The sequence below is a fragment of the Oncorhynchus nerka genome, linkage group LG3 (assembly GCF_034236695.1).
Source record: "Oncorhynchus nerka isolate Pitt River linkage group LG3, Oner_Uvic_2.0, whole genome shotgun sequence".
Taxonomy (NCBI): domain Eukaryota; kingdom Metazoa; phylum Chordata; class Actinopteri; order Salmoniformes; family Salmonidae; genus Oncorhynchus; species Oncorhynchus nerka.
In genome coordinates, this window is record NC_088398.1 from 21373127 (window position 1) to 21393224 (window position 20098).

Consider the following 20098-nt stretch of genomic DNA (forward strand, 5'->3'; position numbering starts at 1 on the left):
CTCATTGTGGGGAATGAAATGGTAATTTCAAGGGAATTGATTGGTGCCTTCAGGGGTACAGACCAAACAAGAAAATATGGCTGCTAATATTTCTGAGATTGCCTCCATTGACCCTCTTTTAGCTGAGTATTCTGAGGTAAATAGCATGTTACCTGCACACAAACATCCGCATTATCGTTCTCTGCTCGTCTCTGCAGGGTTATTGCCCATCAGTTTGGTTGCCAATGGTGACCAGAGTTTAAATTCAGGTCACAGGCAATATCAGCATTTGATTAATTCCAGATTTAACCTCTGGGTTACATCTAGAGGTTATATCAGTCTTATCTAGGGTCAAATGGAAAGTACTTTCTCAACATGCATTGCCGTAGTTACCACAGAATGGCTCATATCTCAAGAAGAAATGGGTTTAAATCACATTTGACCGACAGTGTTACCTGCACACAAACATCCGCATTATCGTTCTCTGTGCACATTTATCTATGTGAAAACAAAAACAAGTGTGGTATGTGCCCGGGGTGGTGAGGGATGATGTTGGCCTTGCAGCGCTGCTCTGGCTAGTGAACAAGCTGCGAGCCGACCCACATGTGACAAGACAAACACTGAGAGGAATGAGAGGTCAACACACCTTGGAGTCCCCCCTCTTGCGGGGAAGGACAGGTCTCTGAAGAAAAACGACCTGCTTGGTGGCCAAACTTCCATCACTAGTGTAGAGGGAGAGATAGGGAGATGGAGAGATAGGGAGATGGAGAGATAGGGAGATGGAGAGATAACAGGCAGAGGTGAATATGGATAGAGGGAGGTAGAGAGAAAATAATTAGAACTGAAATACTAATAACTTTGGAAACCATAGCCATTTTCTTGATTGTTACTTTATTTGTAGAGGACCATGCCTGTACCATCGATAAAGAAATCCATGTCACACAAATCACATTGCCACAAGCTCTTTCAGAAATACTTGGGGTCATTTCAGAGCAAGGAAGAGAGGAATGGAAAATGCAGTTTTGTATTATACGGCTAAAGTTCCACATGAAGGGGGGCGATCCACACTCCAGGGTAGACCTTATAACGGTTTGTGTGACTAGTATGGTCAGTCCTGATGCTATACTAATAGCTGACATCTACCACCGAGAGAAGTGAGTTACATAGCAGTGGTCAACCTCGATCATTCTGATTTCTTCCCTTTCTGTCCTCTTGTTAATACGAGAAACCAAAAAGGAATTTGGAGCAATGATGTATGTCCACGTGAATATGTTCTATGCTTAGGAGAGAGCTCAGACACCAAGAGAAAGAGACCATGTTTACTGGCTTCCCCAAAACATGTTTGCCCTCATAAACTTCTCCAAAATAATCCCTGTCCATGGACATGTCACATTCTGTGTTAATTCATGGATAATCCATACAGTACAGACGACAGACGGATTAATCCCCCGATGAGATTCTGTCATCAGTGGGCTTCCGGTCTCTCGTGCTTGCTCTCTCTCCCGTTCGTCTCTCGTCGTTCCATCTCACACGCATTAACCTTCACTCTGCTTCATCTCTCCATCCAACACGCACGTATCGACTCGGTTTCCTACTTTAGCCTGCTGCCTCTAATTATCTGTCTGCTTCACTTTACTTCTCTGCCTCTTCCTCTTGTATGAGCTTCATGTAGGCTTTCTCTATCCTTTCCCTTTTCCCTTCACTCTTTTGTATATCCCCTGATCTTCCTCTCCAGATCGCTCTCTCTGTCACTTCCTCTCTCGGAATCCCTCACCCATTAAATAGATGTGCTCTTATACACACGGGGAAGAATCAGCTTTGAGTTAAGATGGATCCTTAACTTGGCATATGAAGAACAACGGAAAGGTATGATAAGGTGACAACGGTATAGAGCTGGCTGCAAATCTTCCCCAACATCAAATGGGCTCCCAGATCTCCTGTAGAGGCTTACTATCTAAAATACCCCAATTTCCCATCCCTCCCTCCTAACCCTGCATTTCCAATAACCTATTTTCCAGGCTGTCAGATTGCCGGACAGCTTCCTGCTGAACGAAAGCGGAAAAGCCAACCTGAGTCCTCAGAAAAAGCCAGTTAAAGTAGAACGGAGCAGATCAGTTTGAAAATTACAGGCCCCTTGCTGCTACAGTCCTCTCATAGCAGTCTGTGTCTTGCTACTACAGTCCTCTCATAGCAGTCTGTGTCTTGCTACTACAGTCCTCTCATAGCAGTCTGTGTCTTGCTGCTACAGTCCTCTCATAGCAGTCTGTGTCTTGCTGCTGCAGTCCTCTCATAGCCGTCTGTGTTTTGCTGCTACAGTCCTCTCATAGCAGTCTGTGTCTCGCTGCTACAGTCCTCTCATAGCAGTCTGTGTCTCGCTGCTACAGTCCTCTCATAGCCGTCTGTGTCTCGCTGCTACAGTCCTCTCATAGCCGTCTGTGTCTCGCTGCTACAGTCCTCTCATAGCCGTCTGTGTCTCGCTGCTACAGTCCTCTCATAGCCGTCTGTGTCTCGCTGCTACAGTCCTCTCATAGCCGTCTGTGTCTAGCTGCTACAGTCCTCTCATAGCAGTCTGTGTCTTGCTGCTGCAGTCCTCTCATAGCCGTCTGTGTTTTGCTGCTACAGTCCTCTCATAGCAGTCTGTGTCTTGCTGCTACAGTCCTCTCATAGCCGTCTGTGTCTTGCTGCTACAGTCCTCTCATAGCTGTCTATGTCTGCAGTACTGGAATAGAAACTTCATATACCAACAACAATACTTTCTTTGGTACAGTGATAGGGAACATGGTGTATCATGTTTAGTGGTTACCTGTGATAATGTTAAGCATTTCTTATAATGGTATTATGAAGCACTTATCTATTAACAGTTACGATGTCCAAACTTCAGATTTACACCAAATGTAACATGTTCCATGTGGCAGAAATATACTGTACATTACCACGTGCACCTTCACATTCATGTTACGTTGATCAAAGAAGCCTTGAGTCCCGGTGGATGTTCACTTCAGATGCTAACTCGTGTGTAAGTAGGTCTATGCATAACAGACTCCGTGTAGACTGCTTCAGAGGAAGTGCACTTTGCTCATCCTCAAGACAGTATCCCAACGTGCATTAGCTTAATATAGTTGTGAAAATGGAAGGGTCAACATAATACAAGGGTAATGACTAAGCTAATCCGTAATGGGTCAACAGCTATCGTTGCTGTGCACAAAGAGACGAGCGTTTCAGAGATGGAGAGAAATGAGCGTTGCTGTGTTGCTGTATCTAGGCCGGCCCTCTGATTAATTAGCCATGTTGCGCTGTTGTGTTGTTGCATTTTGAGAGAGAGAGAGCGATAAAAGAGTGATGAAAAAACAAGGGATGAAAATAAGCATGACACAACACATGACTCTGACTACTAGCGGCAATCCGTAGTTGAAACAATAACAAAGCGTTCTCCCCACCACTGTTTCAGTCAAAAGCAGGGGGAGAAATGTTACCACTCAAATTCTATGGATGCAAGGACTGACCATCCATGATAGGAAAATGATAGTTTTAAACATGTTTTTAGGCTATACAGTGTTCGTTCACATTTACTTTGTTTTACAAACATTGGAGTAAAACAAGCTTCTATTTTGGGTTCTGATGTGGCACGACAGTTGAACTAAGCTCACAAGACATTTATTGTAACGTTTCATTCTTAAAGGATCAACTCAATGGGCACATATTGGATTTGGACGTGTTCTGACTTGGGATAATGATGAGTGCCTGTGACTGTGTAAAGTGGGGTTTCAGGTGGGAGACTTGGAAGTCATGTTGTGGCTGCTGATAGATGACTGAGCTGTTGACTGCTAGCGAATGTGTGCGTGCATAGTCCTCATATAAGATGAATGAGTCAGCAGAGGCTGAGCAGAAGAACCGTTACATTTCTCTGAAGGGATTATCAAGTTACGCTCATTTGTGGGTTTAAACTGTCTCGCACGACACACTGTTACGTATGAACCCGCCAATTGGGGGGGGGGGGGCAGTTAGTATTTTCGTTGAACAACCTGTTGAGTTCTTCAGACCGATTGAGCTGTTAATTGACCAGTGATATGGGCTGACCATCGTTTTGTCTAAATGAGATGGGTGCTCTTTGAAATCAAAAAGAAGGCAGTTTTAATCTCCAGAGGGTTAATCAGGTTGAACAATCGATACCAGAGTTAGCTAACCAGGATATATGGTGGTCATTCAGGCCCTAACTCAACATTAGTGAGAGTGTGTTTTGGAAAGTGAAAGTAGTTACCTGTTGGTCTTGATGATGGGTGTAGGCAACACACACGTGAGTCTCCAGCCGTACATGGCAAGAGACTGGAGCAGGGGAACATAGTCTGTCTTCACCTGCAGGCCCTAAAGAGAGAATACAAACACATTAATATTACATACTGCTAGTGTTTGCATACACGTACGCTCAAGCACAGAGTAGGGCTGGCACAATTATCGTATAATCGACAATGCATATTAATTTTAAGAGAAGGGGGATTCAACTTCATACTCAAGTAGATATAAATGACCCAATAGCAGTTCTTCATTTTTACATGAAGTGGGTAAAGTCATTTTACGAGCAGAACGGCACCGTTGGGAGAAGCTTCATTTCCAAAAGGTCTAAACTATTTGTTTTTGAGAGAGGGGTGCTACCAAAGCTGGGTTGTATTCATTATGTTTGTCGTAGCTATAACTCAGAGATGCATTATGATGCTCAAAACATTTGAACAAAAATGACAATTATGACACTAAGCGTGTCCATTTGCGTGACAAGTAATCGTTACCCAATGTTCCATAATTGTCACATCGAACGAAAGCACACACACACACACACACACACACACACACACACACACACACACACACACACACACACACACACACACACACACACACACACACACACACACACACACACACACACACAAAAACATAAACCATTAAAACCCTATCAAAAGAGCCACGACTACCCAAGCTCTTGACAACTGATGATGAACTATGTATGATGCATACCAAAATACATGAATTTCTGTTAGATTGATTGCTGGTATGACAGTGTAGTGCACTTGGGATTTGGGTTAAAGACACACGCTCATCACACGCACACGTGCGCTAACGCTTCTGCTCACACAAGAAGCGTATGTGGTTTTCCATCTCTTCTGCATCTGCCCTCACTGGCAAACCACAGCACGTGTCAGATATGAAAAGACACGCCTACAACATATGCATGCACACATTGTAGTGCTATACAAAACAACTAGAACCACAAACAAGTCTTAAGCCACAAGCCAGCGAGAATTGGCCAGGACCCAGAGAAACACTGCAGTAGGTTAGAGAGGTCTCGGTTGAAACTGTTATTTACATTGGCATTTGCCGTCCCAGCATCCCTCAGAAAATCCAGAGCTGTGAGAGCTGTGTTTTAGGGTTTGTGTTGGAACCTCTGCCAGAAATGGTCACTTTCTCAAAGCCATAAAAGCAAAGTAAATTGGGAAATAAGTTTTGTTTAATGGCCCTTTTCTTTCCTAAGCGTGACTGAGACTCGACAGAGTGAATCATTTTTCTGGCAGATTCCCTCCCCCTGATCTCACCATGGTCACCTTGCTGCATCAGCACATAAGAAATGGAACCCGGCGCCTTAGCAGTAACTCTGTGTTCTGATTTGTGTGTTAAATATAATCTATATATAAAAATAGAGCCATAGGGTGGGGTGCAAGCTAGGGTGGTAAAAGGCTACATTATCAAGAGTGGAGAACGGTGAGGTAGAGGCTAATATTTGAAAACAGAACAGTGTTATAGAGTAAAACTAGCAGGGTGGGGTTGAGTTCAACTCTTGTGATCAAAGTTCACTAAGATTTGGATGAAAGAAAACAGAGCTCCATTGTTTTGAGGTAATTCTCCACCGTTTCTATTTGAGAAGACATGACACCTCCCTTTTTGCAATAAGTCTAATTCTACCTTAATGTTTTTACAGGCCATAGTCTGGTCTATCAGCCCAGGGAAATGATCTAGGCTACTCCTCTAGACTTCTAGCTATCACTTTGTCTTTGGACCGGGCTGCACTTCTTCCACCACAATCTCATATTTGTATGGATAATGAACAGGGTATCCTGAAACGAGGCCTAAAAGTCCCTACTCTGTCAATCATTGAGAGATTGAGAACATTTTTGAAAACCAAAAGCTGTAATGAAGACTAATCACATCATATACAGTATTATAATGATAATAATAAGAATAATAAATCATCAACAGTCTCAATAGAATGTCAACATTTTGACATTTAACCATTGTAGTTAGCCTATGTGTCAACCAAGAGGACGTATTAGTCACATATTTCGGTGAGCAAAATTCTCTGGGAACTCCCTCATCCACAAGCCACCAGCATAATTTTCACATCCCTCATCAAACTAGTCTGACCATAGGAGTAGACTCATGCCGCACCGGCTGCTACATGACTATCGACATGCCTTGGTTAACTTTTGACCGGTATGTGTTAAAATAAATAGCCAAATAACAAGCAATATCTATGCTTAGATAACTTTTTAAAGAACATGTAAGTTCTTCCTAATTTCCTCAAGACCCATTGGTGTCAAATTGGAGGGCCTGTTGTCCGGACCTCTGGCAGTCTCTATGGGGGTGCCACAGGGTTCAATTCTCGGGCCGACTCTTTTCACTGTATATATCAATGATGTCGCTCTTGCTGCTGGTGATTCTCTGATCCACCACTACGCAGACGACACCATTCTGTATACATCTGGACCTTCTTTGGACACTGTGCTAACAAACCTCCAAATGAGCTTCAATGGCATACAACACTCCTTCCGTGGCCTCAAACTGCTTTTAAATGCTAGTAAAACTAAGTGCTCGCTCTTCAACCGATTGCTGCCAGTATCCTCCCGCCCGACTAGCATCACTACTCTGGACGGTTCTGACCGAAAATATGTGGACAACTACAAATACCAAGGTGTCTGGTTAGACTGTAAACTCTCATTCCAGACTCACATTAAGCATCTCCAATCCAAAATTAAATCTAGAATCGGCTTCCTATTTCGCCACAAAGCCTCCTTCACTCCTGCCGCCAAACATATCCTCGTAAAACGGACTATTCTACCGATCCTTGACATTGGCGATGTCATTTACAAAATAGCCCCCAACACTCTACTCAGCAACCTGGATGTAGTCTATCACAGTGCCATCCGTTTTATCACCAAAGCCCCGTTTACTACCCACCACTGCGACCTCTATGCTCTCGTTGGCTGGCCCTCACTACATATCCGTCGCCAAACCCACTGGCTCCAGGTCATCTATAAGTCCTTGCTAGGTAAAGCCCCGCCTTATCTCAGCTCACTGGTCACCATAGCAACACCCACCCGTAACGCACGCTCCAGCAGATATATTGCACTGGTCATCCCCAAAGCCAACACTTCCTTTGGCCGCCTTTCCTTCTAGTTCTCTGCTGCCAATGACTGGAAAGAATTGCAAAAAGTTCTGAAGCTTATATCTCCCTCTCTAACTTTAAGCATCAACTGTCAGAGCAGCTTAACGATCACTGTACCTGTACACAGCCAATCTGTAAATAGCACACCCGACTACCTCATCCCCATATTATTACTTCCTGGAGTGCAAAAGAGCAAGAAGGTATCTCTACTTGCACATCATCTGCACATATATCACTCCAGTATTAATTCTAAATTGTAATTATTTTCACCTATATGGCCTATTTAATGCCTACCTCCCTACTCTTCTACATTTGCACACACTGTACATTGATCTTTCTATTTTTCTTTTCTTTTGTGTTATTGACTGTACATTTGTTTATGTGTAACTCTGTGTTGTTTTTGTCGCACTGCTTTGCTTTATCTTGGCCAGGTCGCAGTTGTAAATGAGAACCTGTTCTCAACTGGCCTACCTGGTTAAATAAAGGTGAAAAATTGGTGCTGATGGATGAAAATCTTGTCTCCAAAACAGAAACTTTTCAGGAAATGGAAAAAACTGCCATATTTTCTCATTAATGAACATAACATTATGAAACTTCAGAAGCTATTTTGAATACATGTTCTTGGTCCTAGTCATGAAATGTTCAGAATTAATTGAGGGAAGTTACTGCTTTCAATACATGTCAAATAAAAATGTGCAGAATTGTAGGTACGAGGTATTCATCCGACAGCGATATATAATTTAGTCTATTTTGGCTATTCAACATTTTGCAACACCCACTGCATGCTAATTGGCTGCTCAAATCGGGCAGCACCAATAGGATTGATGGCATATTTCAGCTCATTACATCAATTAAGTCAAACTTAGCACCATGACAGACAAATGTTGGGAGACCTAGTCTAGACTACAAGTTAACATGAGAGGCCCTCTGACTGATGACACCTGCTTCAGTCAGCTGATTCTAGGCATCCTTTATGGTTAGCTCTAGTCTGGCAGCTTAGTCTCCTATTCAAGTCTCCTATTCAGAGGACCACCACTTTTTTTAGTGTCTTATTGGTCAAGGTCTCGCCAAATACTTATCACCACATCTCGTTCAGCCTATCAGCAGCCTTAATTTCCGGGACTTCAGTTTCAGTTGGTCTATGACCCCAGCACGTTGTGTCGTCAGAAACGTGCTTAACCCATCCTGATGAGCACTTCTATAGTTTTCCCTCCTGCGGACTGAATCTCTCTATGTCTGATGTTTAATTGTGCGCGCATCTAAACATAAGTGCCCTGAAATCTGTGTCATGTTATGTGGACCTAGGTTTTGTGGTTTATTGTGTACAAATACCATGTGTTGAGCTTGTTAGCTAGCTCGTTACTAGCTTTACTCAGTTATCTGAACCATGAGTTCAGATAACACACATTCACACACACGTCTCCTTCCATTAAACTCCCCCTAACCTGGACATCGCCTCATCCTCCTGACTGGATATTCTGTAGTGATTGCTACCGGCCTTAAGCCAGCACCTAAGATTTCTTATTACATTCATGGTCCTTTGATTCTCTACAACCCATTTTTCAACATCCACCCACGTACACAGCCACACAGTGTCTGAAATGCACTCTCCATTCACTCTCCTTTATTGGCATCTTTACGCTATGTTGTTGGTCTTTAATCCTTTTATGACATCATTTGGTTTCTGGTGACTGAAGTAGTGCTCTTCAAAGCTCAGGCATCTATACAATTGCTGGGAACGAATTACAACAATGTCAATGCTGTTAACCGGTGCCTCAAGCACACAGTAGTGTTACTGGTAGAGTTCTATGTATAATGCCTCTCCGGATAATGGCCATGCACTCTTGGGCTAAATGTAACATAGCCTGTGAGAAACTGCGGTAACACTGGGAAAACATGACGCCCTTGTCGTCCAATGTAATGGAGGAAGGCATTTAGTATGTTTTTTTGTTGTTGTAGTAAGGCATCTTAATGAGCATTTAGAAAACCATGATTGAGTGTTAAACAGTTCATCATGTTAAGTCCTATATATATATATGTTTCACACACAGACATATTATGAATAGATGCAGTGAAGGGGTCAAAGGAACTCGACCAAAACAATGGAAATGCCATGGAAATGCGTGGGAGGGAAAGACACTGTTGTGGAAAGATTCCGAATCTCCTCATTTCCCCCAGGAAAATTAGCATACATTTAGGCTATTGTTTATATGTGTATTTCACACTATGTTGATGTAAAAATTGGTGTATAATGGTTGCATGGATGTCAACCCCAATACATGTTCATGTCATCGTCACCAATGAATTGCGTTGCAGTTAAAAACGACTTTGACTGCCATCACCTATTTCTGTATGGTACTGTAGCTATTATACCAGCTGACACAAACAGGAGTTAGCAATAAGCGGTCACTTCTTCTAAACCTGAAAAGGAATTACTTCTAAATGTTATGCAGCCAAATATATCCAAATCGGACTTTGTGGTCCTGCTACAATCACGACGGATTTGACGAATATCCACTTTGTTAGATTTATTTGAAGGTGCACCAATACGGAGCCATGGTCTGAGTTCCATTGACCTCTATGCTATATGAAGTTGCCAAGAATGTGTTTATGACACATTATACAACGTGTGGGTCTAAACCTGAATGCTGATTGGTTAAAACTGCATTCCAGCCGGTGTCTTTTTCACATGTTACCACCGGCTAACTCTATGACGTTAAAATGCCTATTTATTCTGTTCCATCTGACTGGGAAATCCACTGTCTCATCAGCCCAGCCAGGCAATTTATAAACTTGATCTCTACTATGAAAAAAGCATCTAGACATTATCTCACATTTCTTTTAGACTAACATTTAGTTGTCAACACCGGATATTTGTATAAACTTCCTGTTTGTCTCTGACATTCGCAACATTGTTTCAATGTTCAAGTTTGATCTCCAGCTGTCGCATTGTAAATAACTTGTCGGAATGAGACAGACATGCAGATTTTATCAGCCAGTCAATCACGAATCAGCATCCTTTTTATGGATATATACAAAGAAAGGTCATTAGAAAACAGGTCAAAATAAATAAAGTGCAGCTCGTTTGCAGTCTTTCCAGCTTCCGTTTGAAGTGATTGTGTTAGCTGTGTTGTTGGCTAGCTCCTCTGAACAATAGTGTCCTGATCGTGCCTTATTAGCTCATTCTTATGGATGTAAACAAATAAATGTAACTAGAGAACAGCTTAAACAAGTGAAAATGCAGCTACTTTGGCTGCACTGTTTGACGTGACTCAAAGTTATCCCTTGCTTGTTAGCTAGCCAACTACGGCTAAGAACGTTGCCAGCCAGTATGGCAATAGAACATTTAGAACAAACAACTGGGTCTCGTCCTTAGATACAAAACAAAAAAGACTGAACGACTGGGTCGCGTCTCTGGCAACCGAACGAATGACCAGCCGGCTTGGGTAGCATGTCTAGATTTGTGTCGGGACTATATCTCGTGGAAGGATGAATTGGTCTAAAAAAAAAATCTGCGAAATAATACATTTTTTAATACAATTATGTAAATTATTATTTGAATGTGTTGGTAATTGCATAAAAGTGATACCGATGTCGGTGTTTGGCGGATATATTGGCACGACTTCGTCTCGGGCCTAACAACCCACGTGCCAATATATCCTCCAAACACCAGCTTCTCTGGCGTTGTCACTTAAGTAGAACACCTCATAAAATGTCAAGTAATGTACAGTATAACCCAAATGTTGACCACATTGCACCACATGCATTCCAAATCCCCAAAGGACACAGTTAGGCAGTAAATATTAGCAGTAGTGCTATCATAAAGGATATCCACACACATCCACCCCCTGTTGTTTTCTGTTGTCACGCATGCTATTGGTTAAATCATGTATCTAGAAACTATGAGAGTGTTAGAAATATACCAACATGCCGGTATACTAAGCATTTCATTCCCTTCCATCAATAGGAACTAATAACAAGGTTGCAAAATCTATAAAGAATATCTCTTATAGGATTCAAGGAGGAACTTCTTGTTACAGCTGTACGAGCTCAGTGATAAGGGGAGGCATTGCATTATATCCAAGGCTGAACTTTCATATTGATTTTCCTTTTGATACGAGAGAAGGGAGCACAGTCCTAATTTTAGTTTGTGTAGGAAATTATGTCTAGTTATTCATTTGGTGGACTCCATGCACATCTACTGTATGTCCTATTCAGCGCATTGAGTCATTTATTGTAGAAATAGGAAAAAGTCTTTGCACACTTCCAGTCAGATGAAAATTTGTCAGTCGACCTTCATCAGAGCACAGTCATTTGTTGAAGAAAATGTGAAGAATGTTTCTGATTGGCTAAAGTAAAATGTCCATCCATTAGACCACAGAATTTTGAGCATCTGTACAGTTATTATTTAGCCTTACTTTTCTTGAATAAATGGTCTAACGTATACATTCCTATATGGTGAACACATATTGACTAATGTGAATGTAAAGTAACAAATAAATTGCTGTCGAAATGACCCCATCTCCCACACAAATGTGACATTAGTGACATTTGAGGAAGGTCTGACCTTCTAGATTACTGACCAAACAGTTTGGCCACAAACAGCTTTACATATCTACACTGTACCAATCATACCACATTCTACCAACGTGATTGTGAATACCGCGCAAAATAATACTGTAATAACTCCTCATTTAGGTTAAAAGTCAGATTTGTTTTAGAAGTGTGCTATCAATTAAAACAGAAGTTTTGACATGTTCTGTGCCATACGAAAACAAAATCTCTCAGAAAAGCTGCACTTCCTGCTTCAACACAACAATATTGATTGAATTCTCAGTGAACCAGCCTGTTTTCTTGTTTTCGCTGCTCATAAATCCAACCACCTGTCAGTCTTTCAGCAAGATGGGAATGAGAGCGCTGGGGAAAAATATCCCAATCAATATTCTGCATAATTTTAAAGTAATTATTCTGGCACCGAAACGACAATGAGCGGTGAGGATAATTTGCATATACATTTTAAGCAGTTATCATAATGAATGTGCCGGGTATGAAGTCTGATCATCCTTTGTAAAATAGTGTTATCAAGCTAACTTCAGGAGAGATTAGTCGAGCAAAATTGCTTTTGATAAAGTCCTGGCCAGCACTTTTGATTGGATTCATTGGAACTATAATGTGAACATCTAAAGTTGTTACACATTGTTGCTTTGTCCTTCAATTAACTTCCAAAGGTGTTTTAAAAAAGTATCTAAAATCCATGTTATTTCTCAGTAGTTGACAAAAATAATTACTGGTCTTTAATTAAGACATTATTGCAGTATCTTTACCACAGTATTAACATAAAGATACAGTGCCTTGCGAAAGTATTCGGCCCCCTTGAACTTTGCGACCTTTTGCCACATTTCAGGCTTCAAACATAAAGATATAAAACTGTATTTTTTTGTGAAGAATCAACAACAAGTGGGACACAATCATGAAGTGGAACGACATTTATTGGATATTTCAAAACTTTTTAACAAATCAAAAACTGAAAAATTGGGCGTGCAAAATTATTCAGCCCCCTTAAGTTAATACTTTGTAGCGCCACCTTTTGCTGCGATTACAGCTGTAAGTCGCTTGGGGTATGTCTCTATCAGTTTTGCACATCGAGAGACTGAAATTTTTTCCCATTCCTCCTTGCAAAACAGCTCGAGCTCAGTGAGGTTGGATGGAGAGCATTTGTGAACAGCAGTTTTCAGTTCTTTCCACAGATTCTCGATTGGATTCAGGTCTGGACTTTGACTTGGCCATTCTAACACCTGGATATGTTTATTTTTGAACCATTCCATTGTAGATTTTGCTTTATGTTTTGGATCATTGTCTTGTTGGAAGACAAATCTCCGTCCCAGTCTCAGGTCTTTTGCAGACTCCATCAGGTTTTCTTCCAGAATGGTCCTGTATTTGGCTCCATCCATCTTCCCATCAATTTTAACCATCTTCCCTGTCCCTGCTGAAGAAAAGCAGGCCCAAACCATGATGCTGCCACCACCATGTTTGACAGTGGGGATGGTGTGTTCAGGGTGATGAGCTGTGTTGCTTTTACTCCAAACATAACATTTTGCATTGTTGCCAAAAAGTTAAATTTTGGTTTCATCTGACCAGAGCACCTTCTTCCACATGTTTGGTGTGTCTCCCAGGTGGCGTGTGGCAAACTTTAAACGACACTTTTTATGGATATCTTTAAGAAATGGCTTTCTTCTTGCCACTCTTCCATAAAGGCCAGATTTGTGCAATATACGACTGATTGTTGTCCTATGGACAGAGTCTCCCACCTCAGCTGTAGATCTCTGCAGTTCACCCAGAGTGATCATGGGCCTCTTGGCTGCATCTCTGATCAGTCTTCTCCTTGTATGAGCTGAAAGTTTAGAGGGACGGCCAGGTCTTGGTAGATTTGCAGTGGTCTGATACTCCTTCCATTTCAATATTATCGCTTGCACAGTGCTCCTTGGGATGTTTAAAGCTTGGGAAATCTTTTTGTATCCAAATCCGGCTTTAAACTTCTTCACAACAGTATATCGGACCTGCCTGGTGTGTTCCTTGTTCTTCATGATGCTCTCTGCGCTTTTAACGGACCTCTGAGACTATCACAGTGCAGGTGCATTTATACGGAGACTTGATTACACACAGGTGGATTGTATTTATCATCATTAGTCATTTAGGTCAACATTGGATCATTCAGAGATCCTCACTGAACTTCTGGAGAGAGTTTGCTGCACTGAAAGTAAAGGGGCTGAATAATTTTGCACGCCCAATTTTTCAGTTTTTGATCTGTTAAAAAAGTTTGAAATATCCAATAAATGTCGTTCCACTTCATAATTGTGTCCCACTTGTTGTTGATTCTTCAAACAAAAAATACAGTTTTATATCTTTATGTTTGAAGCCTGAAATGTGGCAAAAGGTCGCAAAGTTCAAGGGGGCCGAATACTTTCGCAAGGCACTGTACCTACATACTCCAAGATTTTCAAAATCGTACAGTGTATAACCGTCACAAGACACAAGCGCCTAGGTTTTTGTGTGGTGTGGGACGCTGAACAAACATGACATTTTAAGGCGGCGAATATTGTGTAGTCTGAATTCTTTAGTAATTTTAAAGGGTTAAGAGTATTTTGATTTCAAGGGTTAAATTCTGTGTTTGTGAGCCGACTTCCTCTCTGAGCTGGACAATTTTCCAGTCACATTTAGGGGACAAAAGTCTATTTTCACACTTCGACAGCCTCAAACTCTAAACTCGATTACAGTGATACACACACACACACACACACCACAGTCATATAGAAAAGCCTCAAACCCTTCAGAAGTAGACAGAAATCCATTTCCAACTTGGATTTGCTCAAACTGGGGACTTAATCGCTGGCCAGATAAGGGCTTGTTTGCTGCTGATAAGATAAGCCATCAAGCCACCGTGACACATGTGCCATAACCACCATGGTTAGAGGGAATATTTCCATATGATGACTCTCACATTAAACACTCAAACACTCCGAGCCATGTAAAAAACCCACTCACGTCAATGACAGTCCACTGCTCCACAACGATGGCGTCGTACGTGGTGGTCACGCTCTGGTCGCCGCCCTCCGTCCCCTCCTGGAAGATGAAGACGCTTTCCACCGACTTAGGCTGCAAATCTGTAGAAAATGGAGAGGGAGGCCATGAAGGAGTTAGTATTTACAGAATGGAGGGTGTCTGTCTGTCTGGCTCCCAGGCCTCTAGGCTGAGCAAAGAAGAGAGGGAAGTTAATGACATTACACAGCCAACCAGCAACCCACAGACACTGGGCCATTTATTAACAGGCAGGGCTGCAGCATGGACCATTTGTATAAGCAAGGGCCAGATATGGATTGTGTAGCTATGACAGAACAAGAGAGAGTGTTTCTTTCAGGGAAGAAGCTTGGAGAGATTATAGATGAACAGACAAACATTATGGACAGATTGTTGAAGCATAACACAATTCATCTGAAAACAATTATATGCGTTGACATATTGTAGATATTTACATGTAGGGACTAATACTCAAAGACAGGGCCATGGTCCAATAAAATGGCTTTTCTATAGACTCCATTTCATTTGAACCGCATGGACAAGGGTAACATTCCCAGTTTGGGCATGATTGGGATAGGAACATTAGCGAGCTGGTGAGCTTCTTCTCCATCCCGCATTTCTTTTGATTCCATTGAGCAGTGTGCCGGAACCTCTTGCCCTTCAGACCAGGGCTCTCAGTTGGCCCTCAATTGGCCCGAGTGCTTTCTCATTACTCCTGTACCATTTACACACTAATAGAGTTGGTGCAGCCCAGGCTCCACCATGAGACACTCCACATTTCATTACTCTGCCCTAATAATGGGGGAACGAGGGCCGGCTGGAAAGGGAGGGATGACAGGGTCCTTTATTTCCCCCCAGAAAACCCATTTAAGGCTGCTGGACGCGCGCAATTGAAGACATCTCTCAGACATCTATTGGCTCCTTTCAAATACAGACATTGTCGTTGTTCATTCCCCCTCTCTCCCGCCCTCCCTCCCTCCATCCTTCCTCCACCCTACCCCTCCTTCACATCCCCCCCATCCATTGTTCATCAGACGTCTCCCTGCTTGGCGTGTAATTGGAAAGCCCTCTTGGAGATTGGGTTGGCCTGCCGATGCACTGGGATCACTCAGGTGAGATGCACACAGGGATCGGGTCCCTTTGCTTTAGGAGGAACACGCTGGCTCTTGGCATGATGCTGCCAGACACTGAGTTACCGTGGGGCTGAGAGGTTTGGAGGATATGTAGTGCCAACACAAATAACAGCATAACATTTTGAGTTGAGTCTTGACTGACAATGTAGTGCAGTGAACCAGAAGCTTGGAGGGAAACACATGTTCATTCGCAATGGGACAATGTTATCTCATCGACTAGCCTATCCTCTCCAGGCACCTGAGGTTGAACATACTGAGTGAGACGTGCACATACTATCTCTGACACAGAGAGAGTGAACTGAAAGACAGAGCGAGTGAACTGAAAGACAGAGTGACACAGATGTACTGAGAGATAGTGGCAATGGCGGCGTGTGTTGTGACACCAACTGACATGGAGCACCAACCTAACTAGGGCCCAGTGACGACCAGTGACAACCAGTGACGACCAGTGATGACCGGTGATGACCGTTTGACGACAGGTGACGACCGGTGACAGGGGAGTGGACTGAAGACAGGCACTAAGTGACAAAGAGACTGATGCCAGGTTGACATAGACTTTGAAGGAGAGACAAAGAGGAGTAAAAAAACGGAGGGTAATCTAAAGACTTATTGACCGCAGAAGCAACCGAATGACCCTGCCCCAAGTCCTGTCTGTTACTGACATGACTTAAACATGTGCGCTTATCACTGCCGGGGAGAACAGGAGACAGGGCTGTGACAGCTTATCTATATTTTCAAACGGGACAGACAGGAATCCAGAGAGAGAAGGAGAGATATAGAAAGAGTGGGGTTACTAATGTGTGTGGATTAGAGAGAGTGAACAATGCTAGCTAGACCTCATGTGGCTGGAGTGTGTCAGCAGTTCCTGCAAGAGGAAGGCATTGATACTATGGACTGGCCCGCCCGTTCCCCAGACCTGAATCCAATTGAGCACATCTGGGACATCATGTCTCGCTCCATCCACCAACGCCACGTTGCACCACAGACTGTCCAGGAGTTGGCGGATGCTTTAGTCCGGGTCTGGGAGGAGATCCCTCAGGAGACCATTCGCCACCTCATCAGGAGCATGCCCAGGCGTTGTAGGGAGGTCATACAGGCACGTGGAGGCCACACACACTACTGAGCCTCATTTTGACTTGTTTTAAGGACATTACATCAAAGTTGGATCAGCCTGTATTGTGGTTTTCCACTTTAATTTTGAGTGTGACTCCAAATCCAGACCTCCATGGGTTGATAAATTTGATTTCCATGGATCATTTTTGTGTGATTTTGTTGTCAGCACATTCAACTATGTAAAGAAAAAAGTATTAATAAGAATAATTCATTAATTCAGATCTAGGATGTGTTATTTTAGTGTTCCCTTTATTTTTTTGAGCAGTGTATTTTTAAACCTGCATATTTAGTTAATATTGCCTGCTAACATGAATTTATTTTAACTAGGGAAATTGTGTCACTTCTCTTACGATCTGTGCAAGCAGAGTCAAGGTATATGCAGCAGTTTGGGCCGCCTGGCTCGTTGTGAACTAATTTGCCAGAATTTTACGTAATTATGACATAACATTGAAGGTTGTGCAATGTAACAGCAATATTTAGACTTATGGATGCCACCTGTTAGATGAAACACGGAACAGTTCCGTATTTCACTGAAAGAATAAACGTTTGGTTTTTGAAATGATAGTTTCCGGATTTGACCATATTAATGACCAAAGGCTCATATTTCTGTGTGTTATTATATTATAATTAAGTCTATGATTTGATAGAGCAGTCTGACTGAGCGTTGGTAGGTAGCAGCAGGCTCGTAAGCATTCATTCAAACAGCACTTTCCTGCATTTGCCAGCAGCTCTTTGCAATGCTTCAAGCATTGCGCTGTTTATGACTTCAAGCCCATCAACTCCCGAGATTAGGCTGGCAATACTAAAGTACCTATTAGAACATCTAATAGTCAAAGGTATATGAAATACAAATGGTATAGGGAGAAATAAGTCCTATAACTACAACCTAAAACTTCTTACCTGGGAATATTGAAGTCTCATGTTAAAAGGAACCACCAGCTTTCATATGTCCTCATGTAATGAGCAAGGAACTTAAATGTTAGCTTTTTTACATGGCACGCACATATTGCACTTTTACTTTCTTCTCCAACACTTTGTATTTGCATTATTTAAATGTTTCATTATTTATTTGAGACTAAATTGATTTTATTGATGTATTATATTAAGTTAAATTAAAAGTGTTCCTTCAGTATTGTTGTAATTGTCATTATGACAAATATTTATATATTGTAAAAAACATTTTTTTAAATTTGTATTTATTTTTTAAATCGGCCGATTAATTGGCATTGGCTTTTTTTGGTCCTCCAATAGTTGGTATCGGCGTTGAAAAATCATAATCGGTCAACCTCAAGTGTGGATTGGCCAAGGCTTTCCTCCTATAAGCCAAAGGTTTGGAGGCTAGGGGCCACAAACCTGTGCTTACCGGGCAGACTTCTGGTTATAGCTAGGGTTTTAAGGAATATTACATGAATACTGTACCCTGCCTTACACAAAGGTATGTTCATCCAAAATCACACACAGTCAGTGGTGTAAAGTACCTAAGTAAAAATACTTTAAAGTACTACTTAAGTGGGGTATCTGTACATGACTATTTCAATTTTTTACAACTTTTACTCCACTACATTCTAAAATACAATTTAAAAGATTTTTTTTTCTACATTTTTCCGGACATTCAAAATTACTTTTTCTCAAGTAGGATTTTACTGGTTGACTTTAACTTCAGTCATTTTCTATTAAGGTATCTTTATTTTTACTCAAGTATGACAATTGGGTACTTTTTGCACCACTGCTCACAGTCATGCACACGCGTACACACACACGCGCGCGCACGCACACACACACACGCACACACACACACGCCTTCAAGCCCTATTGCACAACCAATCTTTGGCCATAAAAATTGCCAGCACAACTTTCCTCAATTCTGTTCACTGTGAAGTAATACCTTATTGGAATTTCATTCTGGGGAACTCTCTCTCTCTCTACCGGCTGTGCCTGAATATAGAAAGCTAAGCACTATGCTAGCTGCCATGCATATGAATAGCTCAAATGTTTCACAGCGCCAGCTACAAATCCTCATTGTCACGGCGGAGATAGCATAAGCTAAGTGTAACAAAGAAAAACTCCCCACCAACACCATTAGTGTCAATTCACCAGTAAACAAATCGCTCCCCCTCAGAACTCCAGCCGTGCCTTAGGGCGGCATGGGCACTGTGACACGCTGGGCCTGATATCAATCTTTAATGCCCCTCTCATGACGCCGCAGGGTGGCGGGGCCATTAACATTACACAGGAGCCGCCTACCAGTGCCACGATCTGCTAATTCAATAACAAATTAATATCTGACCCTCCGTGCCGGCGAGGTCTCTCTGAACCCACACCCACCAGTCTCCCGCCTCCATCCCACCTAGCCACGCCGGGATATTAAACAGGACTTATCCCCCCCCCACCTCCCTGCCTCCTCAGTGAGCTTCACCATGGAAACCCATCTCTTCAGGGGCGAGGGCAGAAGAGCAGGAGGAGAGACAGCATGTGTGGTATTCCCCTGGACCATACCAGGCAGGCTGTCGACAGCTAGCCACAGTCGGGAGGTAGCGCCGGGTTTAGCAAAAAGGCCAGCCGAGCAGGGGGAAGTCATGAATATGTATTCGAAGAGGCGTAGGACTGTAGGAGTAAACAACAGCGAAACAAGTTCAGAACAATGGAGGGAAACTTTACATTGCAGAGAGATGATTCCTCTGTAACTAGAAGGTACAGGGACATACATAGTTATTATCATTGTTAATTCTGTTTTCAAAGAGAACGTAAAAGGGGTAACTGCCTACCGGTAACCACATTTGCTTGGCTTGTTTTAGGATTGTTACTTTGGTAGGCCTATGATATCATGTAAATTGGGAGGATATTGGGGAAGTAGATGCACTACCAA

General features: G+C 42.4%; 1 protein-coding gene across 2 annotated transcripts in view; it reads right to left on the bottom strand.

Annotated features, from left to right (window-relative positions):
* Nucleotides 1-20098, bottom strand: part of LOC115104405 (raftlin-like) — a 71660-nt gene that overhangs the window by 4184 nt on the left and 47378 nt on the right. For both annotated transcript variants that reach the window (XM_029625839.2, XM_029625832.2), the window contains exons 7-9: nucleotides 14954-15072; nucleotides 4238-4341; nucleotides 626-701 (exon numbers count right to left, since the gene is read on the bottom strand). In XM_029625839.2, coding sequence (XP_029481699.1) covers nucleotides 626-701; nucleotides 4238-4341; nucleotides 14954-15072 — 299 coding nt within the window. The remainder of the gene's footprint in view (nucleotides 1-625; nucleotides 702-4237; nucleotides 4342-14953; nucleotides 15073-20098) is intronic.